The 24686-nt window shown below is 40.3% G+C and overlaps 1 protein-coding gene across 2 annotated transcripts in view; it reads left to right on the top strand.

The window, feature by feature from the left end:
* PDCD6IP (programmed cell death 6 interacting protein) overlaps window positions 1-23913 on the top strand; it is a 50624-nt gene extending 26711 nt beyond the window's left edge. For both annotated transcript variants that reach the window (XM_032798791.2, XM_032798792.2), the window contains exons 10-18: window positions 886-1063; window positions 5627-5738; window positions 6670-6839; window positions 8011-8259; window positions 12856-12990; window positions 14039-14133; window positions 20322-20457; window positions 21113-21294; window positions 23266-23913. In XM_032798791.2, coding sequence (XP_032654682.1) covers window positions 886-1063; window positions 5627-5738; window positions 6670-6839; window positions 8011-8259; window positions 12856-12990; window positions 14039-14133; window positions 20322-20457; window positions 21113-21294; window positions 23266-23431 — 1423 coding nt within the window. In that variant the 3' untranslated portion in view covers window positions 23432-23913. The remainder of the gene's footprint in view (window positions 1-885; window positions 1064-5626; window positions 5739-6669; window positions 6840-8010; window positions 8260-12855; window positions 12991-14038; window positions 14134-20321; window positions 20458-21112; window positions 21295-23265) is intronic.
* Window positions 23914-24686: the final 773 nt, after the last annotated feature.

Genomic DNA, 24686 nt, shown 5'->3' on the forward strand with positions numbered 1-24686 from the left:
AGTGTCCATACTACTATATCCCTCTTCAGCCAAGCCATATACCAAGGGCTGCCCCCAGGAGCCTTTGATGTGACAGGGATGAGAAGAGAGAATGTTCCTCCGAACAGCCACAGGTGGTGGGTGTGGACTTCAGTTTATAAGACACCTGCTAAGTGAAGACAAATGCAAAATCAATGATGCTTACAAGCAGACTGTCAGGACAGCACTACTTCCTGCAGGCATCTGAATCACAGTAGTGATTGGCAAAACTATGAGAAGCATCAGAGCTATTCGTTTCTTCTCTGCAGACATAAGAAAACAGTTTTACATTTAACTCATGGTTTTGAAGGCTTTCCTCATGAACAAAGCATGAGGCTAGAGGTTTCATTTTTTTAAATTAAACCTAGGTTCTGTAGAGGCTGATGTTGCTTGCTCTGGAAAAGTCCCTCCTATTCCCCTGCATAAATGAATATTTCAAGCCGTTGATATTGTTTCAAGGCAGTGAAACAAGAATTTGACTTAAGTAAATACAAGTTAAATATAAAGCCAGGGTTCTGGATGAAAGTAGATGAAGTTTTTGTGTTCAAAACTGTCGTATATTGCTTAAAATTGTATGCAAGTCTGCTGCTATGCTTTATAAGCACTGAAATACAAAGGAAAAATGATTGACAAGTTAAGTTACCTTTTTAAAAATGTTTAAACTATTGCTTTTTTGGTTAAGTATGTCCATTAATCTTTAAACTTTTCCAGTTTTTAAATTGTTATCCAAGATTACATTATGCACCTGTTTTTTCCTTTTTTTCCCTCTGTTCTTATGGCCTGTTTAATCTGGATACCAAAATGATTCTTTTGATGCTGTGATTTTTGTGGTGTACTAATTGTAATGCAATACATTGACTTTCTCAGAGTATTGGCTTCTCTGAACCTGCCTGCTGCCATCGAAGATGTGTCTGGTGATAGTGTTCCTCAGTCTATTCTGCAGAAGTCTAAGTCTGTTATTGAACAGGGAGGCATCCAAACCATTGATCAGCTGATCAAAGATCTACCAGAACTGCTACAGAGAAACAGAGAGATTTTAGATGAAGTAAGCTTAAACAACTGAATAATCTTTAAAATGTGCAACTTTAGGAATCTAACTCAACTTCTTTAAATAGTAAAGCATGCTTGTTATAATATTTAAAAAAAAAATTAACTTGTATTTGTTTAAAATAATTTTGTCACTTCAGTGACGTGATAAAAGCGCTTGATTGTGTGAAGGTTTTAGCTTTTTAAATGTGAAGTCCGAAGATCTACCAACCTCCGTGCATATATACTTTATTCTGCAATTGTCCTGTGTCACATGTGGTGGTGTCTTGACAGATTTTTTTTCAGTTTGAGATTATGGGTGGAGGGAAACTCGTAGAAGTAAGAACATGATTCTTATTATAGTCACTACTACTTCTTTAAAGAGTGTCTCTGAGTGCTCCATTCTAGGTGCTCTTGCACCCAGTGTGCCTCAGATCAGAGATTTTAGGTAGCCGTGTCTGTTCAACAGTGCACGTGCGTGCCCTGTACCAAGGGTATATAGAGCTAAATGGACGAGCCACCGTCATTCCTTCTCAGCTGCCTCAGTCTGAGACAGAGCCTCAGAGTCCAAGTTGAGTATACCTCAACTGTATTTTTCCTGATTCTTAAAGTGTTAGCTCTTAGTTTCCTTTGTTAATTAGCTATAGTAATTCTTATAGTTTAAAAAAAAAATCTTTAAAAATTTTTTTACTTACACTTTTAGCATAAGAACCATTGTCCCTCCACCTATTTTTCTGTGTTTTTTTTGTTTTGTTTTTGTTTTGTTCCCCCCCTCAGGGGAACTGAAATCTTGGGAGGGTCTTCCCAGGTTTAAACATTGCCTTTCGTGCCAAGAGACTATCCTGGTCAATGATACTCCTAGCTTATCTGCTGCCTTATGGAGTCACACTTCCCCACAAAGTGTGATTTCTACCTGAAATTAAAGTTGAGGGCAAGAAAGAACTGGGAACTTTTTTTAAATTACGTCGTCTTATGATGAAGCGTTTGCACCGGCCAGCAGCCCTACCTGTACAGTGGTCTCAAAACAGGTCAGCTGCTTTGACCTTGATGCAGCACTCCCCCTGAGCATCAAAGAGGAAGTCTCAGGAATCCTCTCAAAAAGACACTAGAAAGCAATCTTCCGTCCTGTGGTAGAGAAACTACTGCAAAGATGGTATCCAATTAAAACACCTGTTTTGGCACCTACCAATATCCAACTCGGAATCCATAAGTCTGCAGATTCCTCAAGTACTATGACCGTCAGCAAACCTAAGGGACCAAGAGTTCTGGCTCTTGAATTGATAGTACTGATCTTCAGAGCAGCAGAGAAGACCAGCTCTTCTAAATATGTACTGACGGTCTACTAGGACCTCAGTATCCAGCACTTCAATTCTGCAAAAGACCAAACTGACACATACTGGTCATTCGGTGCCATAAGTGCCTTATGCCACCATTACCTCTACTCACCTTGCATCATCAGCACCACCCACTGTTTCAATATGCAACAGTTTTCATTTCCTTGGACTTGGCAGTAACAAAAAAGCCTGAATCTTCTCTCTCAGGTTGCTAGTCAAATCAGTATCGCAATTTGTTCAGCTCAAGGCATGGTTTATAGATGAGTTGCAGGGTTAGAAACAAACTGTTCTGAGGGTGTAAAGAGTGCTGCTACATAGCAGGAAATAATCTACATGTGACATATATACCAAAAGTGGATTATATTCAAACACTGGTGTTTCAACTACATTCTTTCCATTATTGTTTTGTAGTAATTTACATTTTAGAGCTAAAAGTGTTAAGATTATCTTTAAGCTCTGAAAAAGAGCATGTTATGACCTTCCAACATATGGTAGAGTTTTTTTTCAGTCTTCGCTTATCCTACGACAAAGTTTCTCAAGGGACTGGATAATCTCTTCCCACAAGTCAGATGCCCTATACTAGAATGGGACCTAACTTGGTACTCTGATGTTTTATGAGGCCTTCCTTTGAACTTACGGTCACCTGCTCACTTTTACACCTCTTTATGAAAACTGCATTTCTAGTAGCCATGACTTCTGAAGAGGTGGATGAGATGGAGCTCTCATGGCATTCCCCCCAACCCCCGCAACAGAATAAGATCACACTGCAACCGCATCCCAGGTTCCTGACAAAGGGATTTTTGGCCTTGCACATAAATCAAGTGTTCACCTTCCAGTTTTCTTCCCTAAGCCACACCAGTATAAAGGAGATGTGACATTACATGACACCACAGCCATACACTGTCAGGAAGGCATCAGCCTTTTACTTAGACAGGATTAAGCCCTTTTAGGAAATCTCCCAGATTTCTCTCCATTGCGGATGGAACTAAAGGATCTCGAAGTTCCAAGCAAAGACACTTTAGATGGATATCTGGTTGCATTACCTCTTTGCTATCAGTCTTAGGATCTTCAACCTTCCTCTAGAGCAGGGATTGGCAACCTATGGCACGCGTGCTAAAGATGGCATGCAAGCCGTTCGTTTGTTTTTTTGTTTTTTAATGGCACGCTGCTGCCTGCCGGGGTCCTGCTCAGCCGGCTGCCGAACCCTGGTAGGCAGCAGCACCCCATTAAAAATGCTGCCTGACCCAGCCTGCTCTTCTCTGCCCCCTGCCTATGGCTCTCTCTGGTGGGAGCAGGGGGCAGAAGCAAGCTTGGTCCTGCCAACTGCTGCTGTAGGGCAGGCTCCGCCGGCAGCCAAGCTTCCCCCTCCCCCGCCTCTTCCCCTAGCCTGCTGCGTTGAGCCCTGCCGCTGATGGCCCTTGTTACGGAGGGGAGAAAAGCAGCCCCAGTGCCCTCGCTGCTCAGACTGGTAAGGAGGCAGGGAAGTAGGGTAGGAGTAGGGTGTATTCCCTCCAGCCCCCTGCCATGAAGCCGCTCATGGCAGGGGGCTGGGAGCACCCCCTTGACCCCTGCATTCCCTCCCCCCCATGACCCTATCATCGATTCCTGCACCCTCCACACACCCCATCCCTGACTCCTGCATTCCCCCCCCCTCCCCTGGCCTGACTCTTGCGCCCCCAACCCTGAGCACCAAATGGGAGCTCCTGCACTTCCCCCTCCCCCGCCCCAGTCCCACCTGCATCCCTTGCACCAAATGGGAGCTGCCCAGGTACGCACTCCACATCCAAACCTCCTGCCCCAACCGTGAGCCCCCTCCCTCATTCTAGCTCCTGGCCAGACCCTTCACCCCAACCTACTCCTTCATCCCCAGCCCTGTGCTCAGTGCACCCCCACCCTCAGCTCCATGCAGATTGAGAGAGAGGAAGAGAATGGACCAGAACCAGGGAGAAGGTAGGTACCCACTCAGTGGGCAGGGCCAGGACCCCAGGCTGGCAATGGGCTGAGTGGGGCTGGCGGCTGGGACCCCAACTGGCAAGGGGCTGGTAGCCAGAACCCCAGACTGGCAGCGGGCTGAGTGGGGTTAGCAGCTGGGATCCTGGCTGGCAGGAGCCAGCGGACAGAACCCCAGATCGGCGGCGGGCTGAGCAGCTTGGCCTGCTGCTGGTCTGGGGTCCCGGCCACAGGCCCCGCTCAGCCTGCTGCCGGCCTAGGTGAATGGAACCCCAGGCTAGGAGTGGGCTGAGCAGGCCGGCGGCTTAAGATCAGCATTTTAATTTAATTTTAAATGAAGCTTCTTAAACATTTTGGAAACCCTGTTTACTATACCTACAACAGTAGTTTAGTTATATTTTATATATAGACTTAAAAAGAGAAACCTAAAAAACATAAAAATGTATTACTGGCACACGAAACCTTAAATTAAAGTGAATAAATGGAGATTCGGCGCACCACTTCTGAAAGGTTGCCAACCCCTGCTCTAGAGTGTTAACTCACTCCACAAGATCCCTCTCTACTTCAATAGCTGTTCTTAAGAATGTTCCCATCAGAGAAATATGTAGAGGTGTGAGTTGTACATTCATTCATAGATTTGCTGAATACTGTGCAGTCACTCAGCCTCTGATACCATATTTGGCTCTACTATTCCATCTTCAATCCTAGACTCGACTCCAAAGCCCCAGCCCTCCACAGAGGGTACTACTCCATAGTCACCTAGAGTGGAGCACCCATAGGGACACTACTCGAAGAAGAAAAGAAGGTTACTTACTCTGTGCAATAACTGTAGTTGTTCGAGATGTGTTCCCCCATGGGTGCTCCACTGCCTGTCCTTTTCCCCTCTGCTTTAGAGTTCTTCAGCGAATGTCATAGTAGAGAAGGAACCATGGTCAGTTTGCCTGCGCAGCTCCGTATAGCCTTGGTGCAGGGCACAAAGCTTCAGGGGATGTATGTGCAGGCCGAATGGACGCTGCTACCTAAAATCTCTGATCTGAGATAAATGGAGTGGAAGTACACCTTGAGTGGAGCAGTCATAGGGGGGTACATCTCGAAGAACCACAGTTACTGCACAGGGTGATTAACCTTCTCTTTGGGCTTTTATTCACTGAAATAACTGATGGACCATTAGTAATAAAGCTAAAAAAAAGACTGACTAAACCTATGTTCTAAAATTTCTTTACAACTTATAGTTGTAAAGCCATTTCATAGTTAGGAAAAACTATATTGCGTGTAACACTGTGTTTTAATTCTTTAAGTCACTAAGATTATTGAGTGAAGAGGAAGCCACAGACAATGATCTAAGAGCAAAATTCAAAGAGCGTTGGCAAAGAACACCATCCAGTGAACTCTACAAACCTCTGAGGGCAGGTAAATCTCAACTTTCCACTTCTCTGAGCCTGGGACTGCTGCATGAAAGGCCATTCTTAAATTTAAATTTAATGTAAATTAAAGTAGCTTTGAGTCATCTGGTATTAGTTTCAACAAGATCAATTCAGTTGAAGAAAGATCTGTCTGGGCTCTCATTACGCCACTAGAACCAAGATTGGGGTATTGGCATAGGAGTTTCTTTGTCTGTTCTGTGCCATCAGAGGATCGATTCCCCCCCCCGCCCCCTTTGCACAAATTTAATTCATAGAGCCCTGCGAAATCTGCGGGTATCCACTTTATATCTGTGGACCATTTTTGTGGATCGGATGCAGACACAAGTTTCATGTCTTCACAAGGTTCTATTAATTATCTGTATATACTAGTTGTACAGCCAGATCCCACTAGTGGTGTGAAAAGATGCTGATCTTAGAACATCTGGTTTATTGTGTCACTTAAATAGTCTGTACTCTTGGGTATAACAGACTTCCTGTTTTAGGTTTTAAGAACTGAATGCTGCTTTTCATTAAGTTTTGGATGGATTAGAAAGAGTCACTTGTTGCCCTTTTTTCTGAAAGAATTTTGTTCGTAAAAATCCAATTTTTAAACCGCCGTTCCTTACATTGCACTTAATCACCCATCATCATGTTCTTTGACTTCTGATTTGTATTATTTTGAACTGACATGCAAGCTTTTAAAATTTGTGCAATTCACACCACAGAATATTTTAATATACTTTCTTAGTAATTCCTTGGATAATCAACAGATGAGGATTTTAAACCTTCATTGCATGAACAGGACTTCTGTTTGAATGTTCTTGTGTTTGAAAACTTATAACGAATTGCTGAAAGGTACAAATGTTGCTGTAGTATAAGACTTTGGATTAAATCGCAGCTTTGTAGTAGTCTAAATATTATCTCTGTTTTATTGCCAGAGGGAGCCAATGTCAGTAATATTTTGGATAAAGCTATACAGGCAGATGGACATGTTAAAGAGCGCTATCAGACTCATCGGGATACAATTTCACTTCTGTGTAAACCAGAACCAGAATTGAATGCAGCCATTCCTTCTGCCAATCCAGCAAAAACCCTTCAGGGAAGTGAGGTAAGGCAAGGAACTAGAAGGTTGCATATTAGTGGCTACGTTGAATGGCAGTGCATTGGCACAACAGTTATTTAGTTTGTCTAGAGTTTCTTAAAGGGAAAAAAAAAAATGGATCTATATGAAATTAAATGGGCAATTATCTGGACAACATTTAGAATGAGTTGTGTTGCACAGGATAACACTAGCATGGTATATGAAACTGCACTATTTTACAGTATTTGAGGTTCCCCTTAAGGCTTAGGAAAAGAGAGCGCTAGAACTAACCTACTTCCTTCCCAAACTGATTCCTCTCTAGAGTATAAAAGGGAGTTAAACAACTAGTACTAAAATGAAGGGAAGTTTTGCTCCCAGAAAAGACTACAGAAATTATCTTCTAGTAACCTGTGGATCTCATTTTTATTTTGCTCACTTTTCTGTTCGTTTACCTAAAATAAAAGGTTCCAAAATTGATCTGGTTGACAGCGTGTGGGAACAGAGGTGATCCATAGGATGTTAAGATGACGATGGCATGGAAACATTTGAAAGCCCCTACCTAAAATATGAAGCAATTGGATTAATTCTATTTCCAGAGTAGCCATATTTAAACTGTGTCAGTATGTTTAGTTGCCTACTATGGAGCAGTTTGAATGCAGTATGTTTGACAGCATGTCAAATGTTTGCAGCTATTCCATGGATCCTTAAAAATCCTTCCTAGTACTTTAATATTAAAGGTTGCAGTGGTGGCATTAAGTCTTTAAAGGAGAATGTTGCTTTAAATATATAAAGAAACAAAAATGTTAAAGTATCATATCTTGGTAGCTCATTCAATACATAGTATCCATGTAACCTGATACTAATTTCATGACTGCGGTGTCATAACTTCTTAAAGTTATTCCATAGCATATAAAATTTTAAATTAAGGTTGTTAGTCAAAGCCTTTGATCCATGTTGAAATTCTCACTCCTGTCAATCATGGAGAAGACTTCTGAAGGAAAGTGAAGTATTGTACAAGTGAGCTGGCTTCCCTGTTAACTGGATATAGTAGTGAAAGTTGTTTCAGAATGTAAACTGAATATCAGAGGTCACCAATATTGAATTATCTGTGAGGTATGCAAGATGAGTAGTAGAGTACAGCTTACCAAATTTGCTTCAAAACTAAGTTCAAATATTAACTTACTTACTCTTTTTGTAGGTTGTTAGTGTCTTAAGATCTCTACTAGCTAGCCTGGATGAGGTGAAGAAGGAGAGAGAACAACTTGAGAATGACCTAAAATCTGTAAATTTTGACATGACAAGCAAATTTCTGACTGCACTTGCACAGGATGGTGCTATAAATGAGGAAGCTATCTCTGTCACTGAATTGGACCGGATATATGGAAGTTTAACACACAAGGTGCAAGAGACCCTGAAAAAGCAGGATGAACTTCTCAAAAACATTCAGGTATAAAACATTAGCAGTAGGTTTCTCCATGTGACTTTTTTATAAACTTAGCAGTACTTTCCCATACCCATAGGGCCTACTCAGATAGCAGGACTGCAGATAACTTACTTAACCTTTTAGTCTTTACTTTTTTCCTTCTCAGGACTCCTACTATGCTGAAATAATAGCTGATCAAGTGATCCTTGACAGATAAATAGTTTTCAGTGAGGATGGCACAGTGTAAAGTGACATTCTATCTGGTTAGAAAGACAAGTTTGGGTGCCGAGGTACAGCTCACTCCTTCTAACCAGCAACTATAGTTGGACACTTCATCAGAGTCTTGAAGCCCACCAGTGTATAAAGTTGCACCAGCCATATGCCAATTAGAGTTTATAACTTTCAAACTGTAATTTACTCTGACAATTCCATCCTAGTTTCATACGTCAAAAAGCAGGTGATACCAGAAGCAAAACGGTGAAAGAAGCAGCTTTGCTCATAAATTTGGGCAGAAGGAAATGTGTCTCTCAGGAGCCCATGACGGTGGTTTTCTTGACTACATCCCATGTAGAAACTATGTTCTTCAAGCATTTGTCCACATTGGTGGATATACCTCAGAGAGGAGGGGGGTGGGGTGTCTAGAATATTTTAGCCAGCATTGTCCATTGAGTCAGCATTCCCCCCACTTATTTCAGGAAGTTAATATTTTTTGGGTTTGACATGTTCTTCCACTGATCATCCTAATGGCTTTTATCTGCCAGAACAATTTAGAAGGTCACCTAAGCAGGAGGGCCTTACTTAACCAAATAGACTCGATTAAGTGTTTTGGGATTGGGGGGTTCCTATGATAAAACCTATTTGCCACCAAAGTGATTAAGAAGCGTCCTTCATTCCTTATGAAGACTCAGTCTGGACTCTCCAGATGTATTTCTGATCTGGTGGGGGTTAGGAGTTGCTGTGCCTCCCGACACACACACTTAAGTCCCAAAGTCTTTGGGAAGATGTGTCAAGACAAGGTCCAGGTGATACTGATAGCACCTGTGTGGGTGTATCCATTTTCGTTCTCTGACATAATATACCTTTTTATCTGACAACCTCGTCTGCTTTCAGTCCTCCTGGACATCTGGGCTTGAATTTCACAAAACCACAACCTAGTGCTACACCTGGAGCTGAAATCTCTACAACTCACAACAAAGAAATTATCTGGCTAATATGAATCATCAGGAGCTTTTGGTCTAGCTATGGTACTGGCACGGGGGTAAAAGGAAACCCATCTCACTAGGGGCTGATCAGACATACTCAGCTGGTGGAGTATTCTGTCTGTTCTGGATTATTTATTGTCCCTACAATATTTGGGTCTGTCAATTGGGACTATCTCTGCCACTCTCAGGTTCTTGTCACCTCCCCACTCATTTCCAAATTTCTGAAGGGATTAATTCATTTGTTTCCACCATTTTGAAGAGCCCTTTCCTACATGGGATTTGACTGTGGTGCTGATGTCCTTAGTGGACCTTCATTTTGAATCTGTCATCATGCTCAGTGTATCATCTCTCCACAAAAACAGCGTTTGTAGGAGCTATCGCTTCAGCTTGTAGAGTGAATGATTTACAGGGTTTTATAGTTGGGAGGGTCCCATTTATACCGTATTCCAGAAGAACAGAGTTATTCTTAGGCCACATCTGAAATTTTTGCCATGCATTGTTTCAGGCCTCCATTAAACAAATGTATACATTTATCTTTATTTTTCCTCAAACCTCACAATTCTCCTACTGAGACAAAGCTTCATATGCGTGATTTACTTAGGGCCATAACTCTTCACCTTTTTTAGGGTAAAGCTTTTGCATACATCTCATAGACTCTTTATAGTTTTTGGCAGTAAATCAAAGGGATTGACTGTTTCCATTCGGAGATACTTTATGTAGATTATATTAAGATTTCTTATGTGTTGAATAAACTTCCCCTTCCTCCTTTGGTTAGGGCTCAGGTGACATCTATAGCGTGTCTTCAAGGGGTTTCTATCTTGGAGATTTGAGGTACAGAAACGTGGCATTCTGCTCATACATTTACTAATCACAACTACAGAGTGGCAGTTTCTAGATCAGATGTTGCCTGCCTTGTTGCTGTCCCTCAGTAGAAGGGTCGTTGAACTTGGAGCTTTGATGGCGGACCTGCCATTCACAGTATTCTACAAGGATAAGGACTCCTTACATCTACAGCCAAATTTTTATCAGAGGTAGTGTCCCAGTTTCACATTAACTAATCCATTCGTTTACCTGTTTTCTTCCCAAAACCACACGTCTGCAGGAGAGCATTGACTCTATTCCTTTGATGTCTGATGAGCTTTGGCCTTCTACTTACAGAGAATGAAACCAGTCAGGAAATCCCCTAGACTGTTTGTTGCAGTAGCAGAAAGACTTAGAGCCATGTCCACCCAGAGAACTTTCAAATGGATTTCTGGCTCTATTAAACTCAGCTGTTGAGCCTACTTGCCCCCAGAGGAGTATGGGTTCCCGCTACTAGAGCTCAAGCTACAACCATGGCATCCCTTCTGTGTGCCCCTTATAGGCATATGTAGAGCAGTCATGTAGAATTCTGTACACATCTTTGCCATGCACCATGCCTTGGTGCAGGACTTGATGGCAAGTGCCTCCTTTGGCACAGTGATTCTCCTTATGACTCTTCTATCCTCATCCTCGCACCCTCCTCCAACTTACGTACTGCTTGTCAATCACCCTAAGCCGAAGTTAGTAGGGACCATCACTCAAAGAGGAGGTTACATACTGTAACTAGGCTCTTCCAGATGTGTGGTCTCTGTGTTCCATATCCTATACTCCTTTGGATCTGTCAGATTCATGATGGAGAAGGAACTGGAGACAGTCACTCTGTTCCACACTTTATCGCCTTGGGCGGAGGCATGAGATGAATCGGCATATGCTCAGACCCAGTGGACACTACTTTCAAATTGTCTGTCTGATTCTGGGAGCATGATGTGCATGTATAACTCTCAGCAGAATACAAATAGGGGCCACACATCTCAAAGAACCTTCAGTTACAGGTAGGTAACTTCATCTGGACATTGGTTCAAGCTGTTCTGTACCTTCTTTTGAAGGCTTGGGTTGTGAAAGGGTCTAAGACTTGGTTCAGCCTCTCAGACAGCTGATGTTTCCTTACATCTGGAAAACCAGTTACCTTCATATCCTACTGTGGCATTTAGTTTTTGGGTTTTTTGTTTCTTTTCTTTTCTGTTTGAAGAACAAGGGTTTTGAGATCTCTGCTTCAAAGATATAGACCCTTCTGTAGGCCTTTCTAGATTAATATAATTAAAAATCAGGCCACAAGAAGTGCATGGTTTGTAGATTATGCAATTTCCAGTTTCACTGTTTAGTGTATAAATTAGTTCCCTTCTTACAGAAAAATGTAGCAGGAAAGCACAGGCAAAAAATGCTGGGGAAATGAGCATTCAAACTCTTTCCATTCTGATTGGTGGAACTTAGGGTCTGTCAGTGACCAATATCACAGTTCATTACTACAAACTGGAAAAGCTCATTGTAGAGCTGCAGTTTTTAGGAAGGATGCAAATGTTCTTTTTCTCTAAGCCAGCTGGTGGGAGTCTTAGAACAAGACTCATAGACTCATAGGTCAGAAGGGACCAATATGATCATCTAAGAGTCCACAATCTCCGCCTAACAGTTTACAGTTGCCTGTCTGCTCTCTTCTGTTCCTTTGATTCCTTCTGGTATTAGAGGAATGTTACAGCCCCTTCCTGTAACAAGGAAGTGGGTGTTTGGTGACTGGGAGATGGTCAGTCATGGAGGAAGAGCGGGGGAGGGAAATTGTTGAAGTTCTTTTTGCTCTTTTTTCTGAAACCTGTACTTGGAGATGGGAACTACCCTTTAAAGAAAAAAAGGGAAACTCTAGATAATTGAGGTATAAAGCTGGGAAACTCTCATTTCTGTACCTAATGCAGGTCTTGCCAAGCATCCTTGTAAATACTTCCTTTTACGTGCCATCTTGTATTTTTGCATATGGAAGATGTGTGGGATGTTTGATCTTGAAAACTCTACAACATTTCACTTGGTCACAAGTTTAATTATTTCATGCTTGTTGAAATCTCTCTTCTGGTGTGCAATTAGTAAATATTCATTAGAGTGGTTAGAGCATTCTAATGACAGTTTTTTAGTTATTTCTCAAGAAAGAGAAGCTTGAATTTAAAAAGGTAAAATCATATTATTGGTCTTTATTTACTAAGTCGTCAATGTTCCTATATGACTACAAAATACTGATGCAATAGATGTTGAGTAAGTGTCCAGAAGTTTCTGAATAACTATTTAAATGTGAAATTGTTTGTAACCTAGTAAACGTTTCTACAACTTCTGCCTCTGCAGAGGTTGAGATGTTCCTTACTTCCAGGAGGTGGAAACTGTTTCTGAATGACAGTACGTCATTCATGTTTACACTCAATATTTTAAATGCAAAAGTCTCTTAAGTACACTACACATAATTGCCTTTAATCCTCGGAGATATTGCTGTATTGATGTTTGTTTGAATACCTTGGATTTTAAATTTCAGGAATTTTAGACATCCCTTGGGACCAAAACGCTTCTTTCTCTTTTTTTGCAGAATGCACATCAGGAATTTTCAAAGATGAAACAATCAAACAATGAATCTAATTTAAGAGAAGAAGTTCTGAAGAATTTAGCTGTAGCAAATGACAACTTTGTGGAACTTGTAGCCAATTTAAAAGAAGGCACAAAGGTATAGTAACCTTAGGGAGACAGAGAACATTGCTGTGTACATGCCAAACTATATGTAAGCAACAGCAAAATTTCCAGTTGTTGTGTCAGATGCATTCTTTTCTTTGGCTTACTGTTTTTACTCTTTTTTTCTCTAAAATGTGTATCTGTATTAAAACTGCAGCAATTCAGAGTTAAACTTGTTTGTCATCTTTGTACAAAGACTTAGGGCTCTCCCTTACACACACTCACTCACTCTTGTGCCAGAATAACAAAAGGTGTGAATTACACCTTTTTAGTTAGATTTAGTTAATTCAGTGCAAGACTCTGTAGACCAGCCCTAGTATTCGAGGCATTTTTTCCCTCCATCTACAGTGATATCAGGTCACTTCATAAAACTTATATTTGTATGCATTACTGTTTGTGTGATCTGGAGAGAGATCAGGAAGGCCATACTCAATTTGTCTTTATTTTTGTTGACTGTTGATACTGGAAAGTTGTCTCTGGACAATTTGTCTTGCTTGTTTATCAGTAAGAGATTAACATTAACCTTATAGTACTGACTACTAGTGTTTATGTAATAGTCTCATTTTAAATTTTATTAAACTAGTATCTCCTGTTTAAATATTCTGATCTCCGTTTGATCTGAAACAATTTTTTCTTCCATTTATAATATATTTGCAGTTGCCTAGACTAGTTGGTTGATCTAGTGCAGTGGTTCTCAATGTGTGGCCCAATTAGCATACAGCTGGCCCCACTCTGTGGAGGGTCTCGGGGTGGGCACTGGGCGTAGGGGTTTTGGGGCTGGGGGATGCAGTGGTTCTCAAGTAGTTTTGAGAACCATTGATCTAGTGCTTTTCAAATAAAGAGCAAATGTATCTCTGTGGTGGTGTTTTACTAGAATCAGAAGTTTTGGGCCATGAAATGTCTCTTCACAATTGAGTCAATTTATAAAAACTTGTATAATGTTAAGAGTCAAACATTAACTTGTTTTTTAAATGGGGCATGAATTATGCTTATGCGGATCTTAAGACTATATTCATTGCAATATGTTCACTTTTTTTTGATAGTTTTACAATGAATTGACAGAAATCTTGCTGAAATTCCAAAACAAATGCAGTGACATCGTTTTTGCCCGTAAGACTGAAAGAGATGAACTTCTAAAGTAAGAATCTAGTATTTTGTTTAAGCGCTAATGAAAGTAATATATTAGTCATTAGTACAATGGTTGTGCTTACTATGGTACTAAACTGAGAGGAGGAAGGATGGCTCTCTGGATAAAGTACACCTCTCATAAGAATAAGTTGTGCCTTTCTAACACATTAAAATTATTTGAAAGGATTATCAAAAAAGTGGTAAAGGGAGCAGTTGAACAAATTATTAAACTTCCAGAAATCTCTTCACAAGATGCTTTTATCATTTTTATCTTAGCTAGTGTCTGCATAATTTAGCCTTATTCATGCTAGTATCTACCCCTTTAAAAATTTTTCAGATAAATACCATTTAAAGCTGAAGATCATTGCCCCAGAATTCATTATTTGTTTGTCAGAAATTACAGTTGCCCTAATACTTTGGATGTCCTCTGACAGATATTTGGAGTTCACTTGTACTAAACAATTTTCTTCAATGTATCTTGTATTGTAGTAGGGAATTCTCAAGTGGTACTTGGTAAAATGAAAAAATATTTCCTATAATCTATTTCATACTCTACTTTTGTATAGATTTTTTTTTTACCATCCTCATTATCATAGTGTCTGTGCACATTCTAGTAGCACATTAAGCGTTAACTACCTTTCTGTCATATCTTTGTGCTCTCATCCTCTCCCCAGGCTGAGAAGCATGTGCAATGGAATGTCTTGTTTAGGCAAATGTTTTTTAATATGCCTGTTGCTATGTATTATGTCAGAGAAGGCAAAGTCAAAGAAATGCCCTTTCTGCTTGAGGTAAAAGGTGATGAGGGAGCTCCTGCCACGATCTTGGACCAGCCCCTGAGAACTTTCTCTTGTTGCCTTTTTAACTTTGTGGCCTTTGTTCTATGATAACTCAATTGTACTTCTCTGTACTAGTCACTTGATGCACTGCTTTTCCATATACTCTTAAACTAAGTCTGTTCATTTTCAGAACACTGCTGCTTCCACAACTCCTCTGTTGCCTTTAGTGGTTTTTCCTCACCTTTCTCTGGATCTTTTTATTTCTGCTATACTTCTGAAGGAAAGTATTCAAGCTGAATGCTTCAGGTTATAAGGTCATCGTCATCTGGCATCAGGAAATCATCCTGCCCCTGTGTGCCCAGTAACATAAACCTAATGCTGCCCGTTCAGTCTGCTTCATTGTGGTGATCTAACATAAGGCTAAGATTTTGTCATAGGTATTTTTATTGAAAGTCATGGGCAGGATGCAGGCCGTAAACAAACGTACACACAGTAATGCAGTTTTTACTACACCAATACAGAAGCTTTTTAATTGCCTATTAAACCTTATATAACTTTGACTACTAACAAGATTAATTGTTAGTGTAAAATGATCATTTACTAACAGTTAGAGCGTTCCACATTTCTGAAACAGCTTGTTGTATTGTGCCAGGTTGTCATCTCGCAAGATATCTTTGTAAGACAAAAATGATCTTTAGCAGTCCGCACTGTTATCGGGCATTGGCAAACTAATCAGAGCTATTATGGTCAGACTGGAAAGCGATCCTAAGTTGTACCAAAATTTTACAATGTCAGGGCACTTCATTTCAGAAAGTGCACTGCTGTAGCTACAAAACTCTGCTTTTGCCAACTCGTCTTCAAACATGGGAATAGACCTTGCATCACTAAATGTATGTGTATCAAGAAGTGTGGGATGATGGGGATCAAACGCTCAGCAGGTTTTTAAAAAAAAGCTTGCAGCTGGTTGACAAAACCCTTCAGAACCAGCCATGTAGGCTTTCTTAGCTAACAGATTGTCAGTTGTGTCACTGAAGGACTTTGCCAACTGATGAGATCAGCCAAGTCATTTGCTGCCTTACGGGATCTGATTTCTGTTTTTTCATAAGCAGTGAGAGTTGCCATTATTCTTGGTGCAAACAGTTCTAATGCTGCAATATCTGCTTTTATTTCCATTGATTTACTGAGTGACCACATTTTCAACAGATGAATTACAGCTTCACTCCCACTCCTCAAAAAAAAAATCCACATAATCCTGCAGGTGGTTGATACGAAAATGGACAGCTTCAAACCAGCTGTTCCACCATATGGTTACTGGTGAAGGTGGAATTGCAGGCACTTTCCTTTTGCTGCAACGATTGACTGAACCGTGTTTTGTGGGCAGGGCAAGCAGTAAATGCACTTTTTACGGCAATGACAATTTCATTTACTTTTCCGAAATGTTTTTCTCCAAGTTTTGCCCATTAAGTTGAGAAGATGTGCCGTGTATGTTACGTGCACTGCATTTAGAAAAAGTGCTTTCAGACTCTGCTCCCAGGTTTTCTTCATATATGCAGCATTGTCAGTGACAAAAGCAGTGACGTTTTTTCAAAAAATTCCGTATTTCTTAACTGTTTCCACCGCTTCATGACTTCATGACTCCATTTTCAGGTTAAGACATACACACTCTATTAGCAAAGACTTCAGTTCCAAACTATCTTCCCCTTGTTGGCTTGAAGTGTCTGCAAAAGACAAACAGGGATATTCACTATTTAGCACCCTTCAGCATCAGTAGTTTCACGTGCTATGAGACCAATTCCAAAACACTGGTTCAGCAGTTCTTTCAGGTCATTTACATGTCTTTCAAAAAGCTTTGGCAAGTATGTTTTTTGGAAATGATCCAAGGTAGGTATAATGCCGATGTTATTCATGGAGCTTTCCAGATAGCTTTTGTTAGCAGAGTAGTCTAAGACATGTAGTAGAATGTTAGCAGTGCAGAAAGCCTCTGTAAACATCTGTCCTATGATGCATCTGTTCTTCGGTCTTTACAGTAAACAGGTCACTCACCATTTTGTGTAGTTTAGCTTCTTGGCCAGACCCGATTCAAGGCCTTGTGCCCTACCTTTATGCAAAGTACTTTGTTTGTTTGTCACAGCTTACTTTTCGTGTGTAATCTACAGGAGCGTTACATGCTGTACAAAACATCAGTCCGCCACTTTCATGATTTTCCATTTGAGTATTTTACTATTTCTCTGCTTAGCAGTTGTGTTTGCCATTTTGCTCCTCAGTGTACTTTGGCGTTGCCATTTTTTCCCTCACGCAACTAAAGCTCCCACATATGCTCCTCATGCTTAGCCAATAAGGTTTTTGTAACTTAGCAGTCAATCAACAACCAGGGCCAGCATTAGGCTGGCTGGGATCCAGGGCAGAAACTAAGGTGTGCCCCCTGCTCTCCTACCCCCTGGGTCTGAATGAATGGAATTTTGAGGCAGTTGTAGAGATCTCATAAAAATCACGGAAGCCGTGGCTGATTATTAGCCTTAATCTTACGCCTTTCAGTGAATAAGCCAGCATTGTCAAGTGCTTGAGACCTGAGTACCAGAGTGAACTGCAGTTTGATCTTGTGTGAGAGTTATGTTATCATTTAGATTAGTCAAGCACAGTACAAACAGTTGGCAATAGCACAGCTTTTCAGCCTTCACATGTAGGGTGACAGTATCATGCTGCAACAGTAATATGTACATGGATAAGGTTAGTACAGTAATATGCTTCTTGAGGGTCAACCACTTGGCCTTTTTCTTGCTTAAGAAGAAAGCTTATCAAAGCTACATACGTTCTGTCTTTCTAACCAGATCATCTTATTCACCAAAGCATTGGTGAAGGTTGCTTGTTACTGAAATTACTAGGAGAATGTTACTTTAATCGGTACACATGCCCTATTGACACTTAATCCCCAAATCCTATCCTATCCTTTTTTTAGAAGTGCTTTATACGGAAATTGTGCTTGTAAAGTAAATCTTAACATTTAATAGAGTTGTTCGCCTGCCTGCCACATCATCAGGCCAGCAAAGAGGAACCTAAAGTTTCTCCACTGTGGTATATTTGAGGTGAGGATTCCCAAATTCACTTTTAAGCCTGACAGTCTCACTTTCTCAGTGTATAGGGTTAAAGCTATAAAATTAGTGCAAACAAAATATTACCATTCTGTCAGTAGTTGGTTAGTGTCACTAGCACTGTTACTGCTTGTACTAAGAATTGATCACTACCAGAAAGTTGTTGTAGGACAGGGTAAGATTACTAGACTCTTCAGGATATTTGTAGTACATCGCTACTAAAAACTCTTCTGCATTATGCAAAATCTAAAATCCTAGTAAAACATTAGTCAGTAAAACACCCCCCACCCCCAGGTAATTTCTTGTTTGGCATTGGAACCTTTGGAGCCGTAATTTGACAGGTTTTTTTCATTTTCATGTTAATTAAGGTATAGGAGGAACATTAAAATGGATTTTACTTCTAGCATTGTTGTAAGAGCTTTGTAGTTTGAAAGGCTAGTTTTTAGTCTTTAAATGGTTTTTAAGCTGGCTAAAATATCATAAGTGTGGTGTGGGTAGGGTTGTGGTTTTTGTTTTTTTTTTTAATTTTGTTTTTTGAAGTTAAGCTCTGAGCTTTATGCTTAAGAGTAGATAACCTAATTAGTTGTTGGATCTCGCCCCTAAAAATCCCTTCACCTAAGATGTTGCAGTATGTTTGACACTTTTGGGATGTGGTATTTAATGAATAGTAGTTTCACTGTCTGCAGCAAATTGAGTTTGGCTGTTCATATAACCTTTCTTATAAAAACCTACCAAGACAGTATTGCTCTCTTGTTCATAAGAGATCTCTCATTCCCTTAACTGCAATGACAATTTTCTTTCTCACTTAACCAGCCAGACCAATAGTTGTCCAGTTTTGTCTCCCTCTTCTGAGTTGACCTTCATATTTGTCATAGTGTGAAACTCTAGTTTATTATTAGTGAGATTGGAGAGAGTGATACATTTTTCTTTGTCAGTTTTCTATTTCAAAATGCCATGTATAAATTTCTAGCTGTGACACTTTTTGATTTTATCTAATTTATCATACTTTTATGTGAAATAGACTTCCTTTAAATGTTAAATGGTTCCCAAAGAGTCTCAGTAGAATTGGCCAAATCTCAAATATTTAATTTTATCCCAACATCTTTGAATACGCCACATTTCTCAGAATATCTGACTTAAATCTCCAAACTTCTGGCTTGGAATTCTTATGGAACTCTAATATAAGAAAAGGGTGGTAGTTTGGTGTTAGTATAAGATACTAAAAGTCTCTGGACTCCCTATGTATCTTATAAGATGCTTGCTTAATAAAGTTTAATTAAATAGAGATCGCATGCTGAAGAATGTGAGAACAAGTGTTCTGAGAGCTGCAGGTTTCTGGCAGTTTGCATATTCAAATGTTTTCCCTCTTCTCTCCCAGTGTTCTAAAAAAACCATCTCCAGGAGGGGTGTAGCTACCAGCGCTGGTGCACTGCCTACACTGGCTCTTTACAGTGCTGAAACTTGCTGTGCTCAGGGGGGTGTTTTTTCACACCCCTGAGCGAGAAAGTTGCAGCACTGTAAATTGCCAGTGTAGACAAACCCTTAGATTGTTCATTTTAGTCCAGAAGAACATCTCCACTGGAGTGTCTGAGACTAACTTTTCCATCCTACCCTGAAACATGGTCGGTCTTGCTCTAAATTAAATAAAAATGTATGTAATGTGAAATGATTTGTGCTCTGTATGTGAAACACAATCACTTTGCAGGGTAAAGATTAAGATTTTTGTATCAGTATGTCCTAGTCTAGCGGTACCTTTTGTAACCTAAGAGTATGTCTGCACTAGTAGAGATTCTCACTAGCTTGGCTTGAAGTAAAGTTCAAAAATAGCAGTTTGGACTTTGTCCAAGCTTGGGCAACTAGTCCACAGAGGATGGTGGGGAGTGGTGGTGTCTGAGCTCGAGTGGCTAGCCAGAGCGTTAGCTGCTGCTGTAACATCCACACTGCTGTTTTTAATGTGATAGCTCGAGCCTGTCTGCCTGGACTAGGAGATATGCTGTAGACATACCTTTCAGAGACGCTCAAACTTGCTGAAACGTTCCTGATTTTTCTAGGAGTATTTTTTTCCTAAAGTTTGGCTCACTTAATAAGCTATATTCTGGGTGGATTTGGAGCCCAGATAGGAAATAGCTGTGCAAATTGTTAAAAGGATTGGCTGGAGGAAGGACTGAACAAGATGAGATCATTCTCCAGTCAAAAGTGGGTCCAATATTAAGTGTTACGCTTTAAAATAAGATGGGCACTGCCAGATCCTGACTTGTCTTGCCTCAGTTTGTTAGTGAACAGAAATATAAAATTCATCTAAAATCTAAACCATACTTTCACTCTTTTTATAGAGACTTACAACAAAGCATTGCTAGAGAACCTAGTGCTCCCTCTATTCCATCACAGCCTGCATACCAAACTGCAGCAGCCGGAGGAAGTAAACCTGCTGCATCAACCACTCCAACTCCCGCACCCAGAACCATGGTGGTAAGTAAAAGCTTGTGGTATATACAAGTTGATAACAGATGGGCCATGCTTTGTAACAGTATTTGACTATAATAACTTTTCGCAGTCTTTTTAATGTATTGGAGTACAGTAGAACATTAAAGATACAAACACCAGCGTTACAGCCCGGTCAACTGGAGGGAGGGGGACATGTTGTTTTTACACACACTCCTCTGCAGGCTGGGAGGGGATCAAGCTGGCAAACTCTTTCCAGGCCTGAGTAGGGAGCTCAGCTGCTGTTGAAACCTGGACTGGAGCGTTAGCTGCTGGATCTGGAGCCTGAACTGCACAAATTATGAACATTTTAGAGTTACTGACAACCTCCATTCTTGAGGTGTCTGTAACTCCAGAGGTTCTACTGTATTATATTTTAACATCTATTGCCAAATCAAGGTGGGGGCGGGAAAGCATTCAGGAAATGTCACAGTGATTGCAATTAATAAGGTTTATAGTTAACTTTGTTTTCCATTTTATCATCTTGCATTTGTCTCAAACTTTCTAGAAAGTTTTGAATTAAGCAATTATACAGCAACATAAATGTATAACATTGTGTAAAGCCAAAAAAACCTTCTAGAATTGAACCTGGTGCTTCCCTTGAAAAACTTGGTCTAATTGACTTTTTTTTTTCTCTTTTTAGTCTAGTAAACCACAACCACCAGCACGCCCTCCACCACCAGTGATTTCTACAGCAAGTGCTCCTGTATCGACAGCCACTGGAGCTACTGCTTCTCCAGCTCCTCTACCTGGTTCATCTGCGGCTAGTACTGCACCATCACAGGCACAAGGACCACCTTACCCAACCTATCCAGGATACCCAGGGTAAACTATAAGAATGCTTAAGTAGTTCATAGATAATCATTTTTTGGTGCTGTAATTAGATTATTTTGTTAAATATGAATTGAATTTAAATAAGCTGCTTTTAGTGGACACTGGGTTTTTGTCTTCTGTGTTAAGATCTGACGTTTCTTTGATTTGTCATATCTGCAGTTCAGATACATGTTAATTCTTAAACTGTGGTCTGTGGACTGTTATAGGGGTCCTTGCTTAACTGACTAGTCACAAAGTGCTGGCTTTCCTTGCTTCTAGTTCTTGCATCATATTAAAGTCAGCTAAAACATATGATTGCTAGAGCAATGTCATATAGTTGTAAATGTGAGGACCCATGATGGTCCACGATACTGCTTTAGACATGATTAGTGCAGTTTTTCAGGGAAGGATGGGTAGGCAGGAGAGGAAGAGTTTGAGATGCTCTTGTAAAAGGGCTTTGTCTTTAATTGGTTTTATGTTAAGCATTATAAATAGAATTTTACAGACCTCTCTTCTGTTTGCAATATTGGCTTCTTGTTCTGTAAGTAGTATTGGGTATTCACTTTTATATCTTATGTCCCTTCCCTCTTTGAGACTAGTAGCTAGACTGTGGGAACCTCCCAAAATACCTTTACTTGGTTTGAGTAGCTTATAAAAGTAGCTTATAGCCTTCAATTCTGTCTTGTTGACGTAAGAGCTATGTAAGTATGTACCTACCATTGTAGAGAGTTTTATATTGCTACATGCTGAGGGAAAATTCATGAAGTAGAAATCAGCTCTTCATTTAGCTCTTGCAAGTAGTGCATTTTGTGTAAGAGCTAAAGAATTGGTATTGCCACTCTTAGTGACAGCAACAACCTACACTCTGAAAATCTCAAATTTTTTTTAAAGAGCCTATTTTAATTTTGCAATTGTATTTAGCTTTTTCAGATTCTATCTTGGTTGACATGGGGTCTGCTTATAGGGTGCAGCACTAGCAGTTCTGGGTGAACTGACGAATCTTTGTGATCCTGCTTATTAAAGACGGCATGTGGCATCTCTGAGGGTGGGGATTAAGTCTTGTTGGAGAGAACTGTGAAGACTCTAGCAAGGGCAGGAGGGAGCTTTCGATAGCTTGCTCTGGCACTCTGCAAAGCTGCCAGGAAAGCAAAGGGAAGGAGTCGTCATCATCTGAGAACCCCTAACTCTTCCTGTGGTCCCAGCCAGCAGCATATATATAACCTCTTGTCTCCCTTTGCTCTGGTACCTGCTGCTGTGTATGTCCTGTATATCCTCTAACTGCCTCAGACACACATTGAAAGGAAGAATGGAGAATTAAGTAGCAACTAGAATCGACACTGAGAGGAAGAGGCTAGTAAGGGAATCCTATACAAACATCTAGATGACCTCACAAGATGAGACTTCATTCCCTGCTGCCTAGGAGCATACCCAGAATTGGGAGTCAGCTGCAGCTCCTGCTAATGCCTGCTTATCTCCCTGTGGACTTTTCCCATTCCTGTCTCTTCCACCTTATAGCCTAGAGCGAATGGGATAGCTCCCTTTCTGAAGCAGAGACTTTTCCTAGTAGTCCCTTTTTGTTGTCGCAGCGAGTACTGCCCCTGATTGAACACAGTGTTATCCAGGCAAACCTTGTCTTAACCAGTGAGTTGGAACGGTCTGAAAATACTAAATAAATACAATTATATTCAACATTGATATATAAGAAGGGGGGAAGTAGGTGTAGAGCAGGATCATGGTCTTTCTAGTTATGAAAAGCTGCTGGTTTTTTCCTTTAGCTGAATTTGACTTCAAGGCATTGTGTTGCATTTAATATCTGCTTCCTAAAAGTTATGTGCAGTAGTAAATGCTGTAACGGGGGAAACAAGTTGAAACTGTCTCCTGTGGGTTTCTTGCCTTTTTAGCTTTCTCTCTAATGCTGCATCCTATTGCTGCCTCAGTATTTAACTTGTAATTTTTGCAATTAATGGATGCTGTTTTCCACAGGTATTGCCAGATGCCAATGCCAATGGGCTACAATCCTTACACCTATGGCCAGTATAATCTGCCATATGCACCACAAATGTATCAAAATCCTGGACAAGCACCATACCCAGGACCTCAACAACCTGGATACCCTTACCCTCAACAGCCTTATTACCCACAGCAATAACATGTCTGCAAAGAAGTTCTGCTTGTTAAAAATGAGAGAAACTTGCAATAAGCGTATTAAAACTTTAGCTCCAATTAATGTATCATACTCTACTGAATGCAGTCTATAGCTCCTGTCTGTTAAATACTCAAAGCTGTATTCCAGTTTCTGATTGCACTAAACCTCTTGAGAGATTTGCTGCTGCTGCAGTCCAAACACTAGGCATGACGTGATCAGAATTAAATTACAGCATAATTCAACTGTATGAAAACTGTAACTGTACTTAAACTAAACTAAAATGTTTCTTTACAAAAATCTTCATTTCAGTAGTAATGGGGATATTTGAACAGTGCGTGCACCGGGTGTGATATATTTTACAGAACTACATAGGGTTTCCTTCTATATTCTGTTGATTTGTATCTCTTTTTGTTTTTGAGTTTAGTTACTATTTTGTCTAATCAAGGCCTTGTAAATCATATAAGTAAATAAAAAAATAAATGATGTAAGAATAGTTTAAATTTTTTTAAACATTTGCTATTCTCATTACCATAAAAAAGATGTTTGTGTGACTTATTGTGGATTTGTCCTTTGACTTCTCCTGGTTTACAAAACAGAAGCAGCTGTTCCATAGTTAAGATTGCAACTGAGTTTCCATTTATTCCACCTGCAAATCTGCAAACCAAGGAACAACCAGCTCAACACTGATTAGACTAAGTCTGGTAGAATTTATCTGCCAAATTTGAAGTGAAATTGGCAAGGGATTTGAGTTAGGACACACTAAAAGTAGTTGTTCAGTTCAAAAAGTAATTAAAAGTTTTTGCCACTTCATGGCCCCTTTCACTTCCCTCCTGCCACCGTTCCTCCTCCCCCAAACCTCCAGAAAGTTGAGAGAACTGGCTGCTCACTGCATTCACCAATTCAAGGTTAGGGCATGGGCATAGCACCAAAAATGGGCTATTCAAACTCAACTTCTCAAAACAAGGTTGTCAATGTTTTCTGGCCCATATACTCCAGGCTTAAAATAGGGATCTGATGACTACTGTAGACCTCCTCTTCCATATTTTAAGAAAGAGGCTATACCATTTACGTTTTGAGGTCTCTCAGCAAAGAAAAAGGCTAAACAGTTCCCTATGGGAGCTTGTCATCAGTGCAATTTTGTAAATTAAACCATGTTAAAAATGGCAGTAGTTACCACAGCTAGATGATTTTTGTAACACTTCTTCTCTCTTCTCATGCTAGAAGAAACTTTTAAAAAGTGAGCTTGTTGGACAATCAT

The sequence above is a fragment of the Chelonoidis abingdonii genome, chromosome 2, assembly GCF_003597395.2.
Source record: "Chelonoidis abingdonii isolate Lonesome George chromosome 2, CheloAbing_2.0, whole genome shotgun sequence".
In the NCBI taxonomy this organism is placed as follows: Eukaryota; Metazoa; Chordata; order Testudines; family Testudinidae; genus Chelonoidis; species Chelonoidis abingdonii.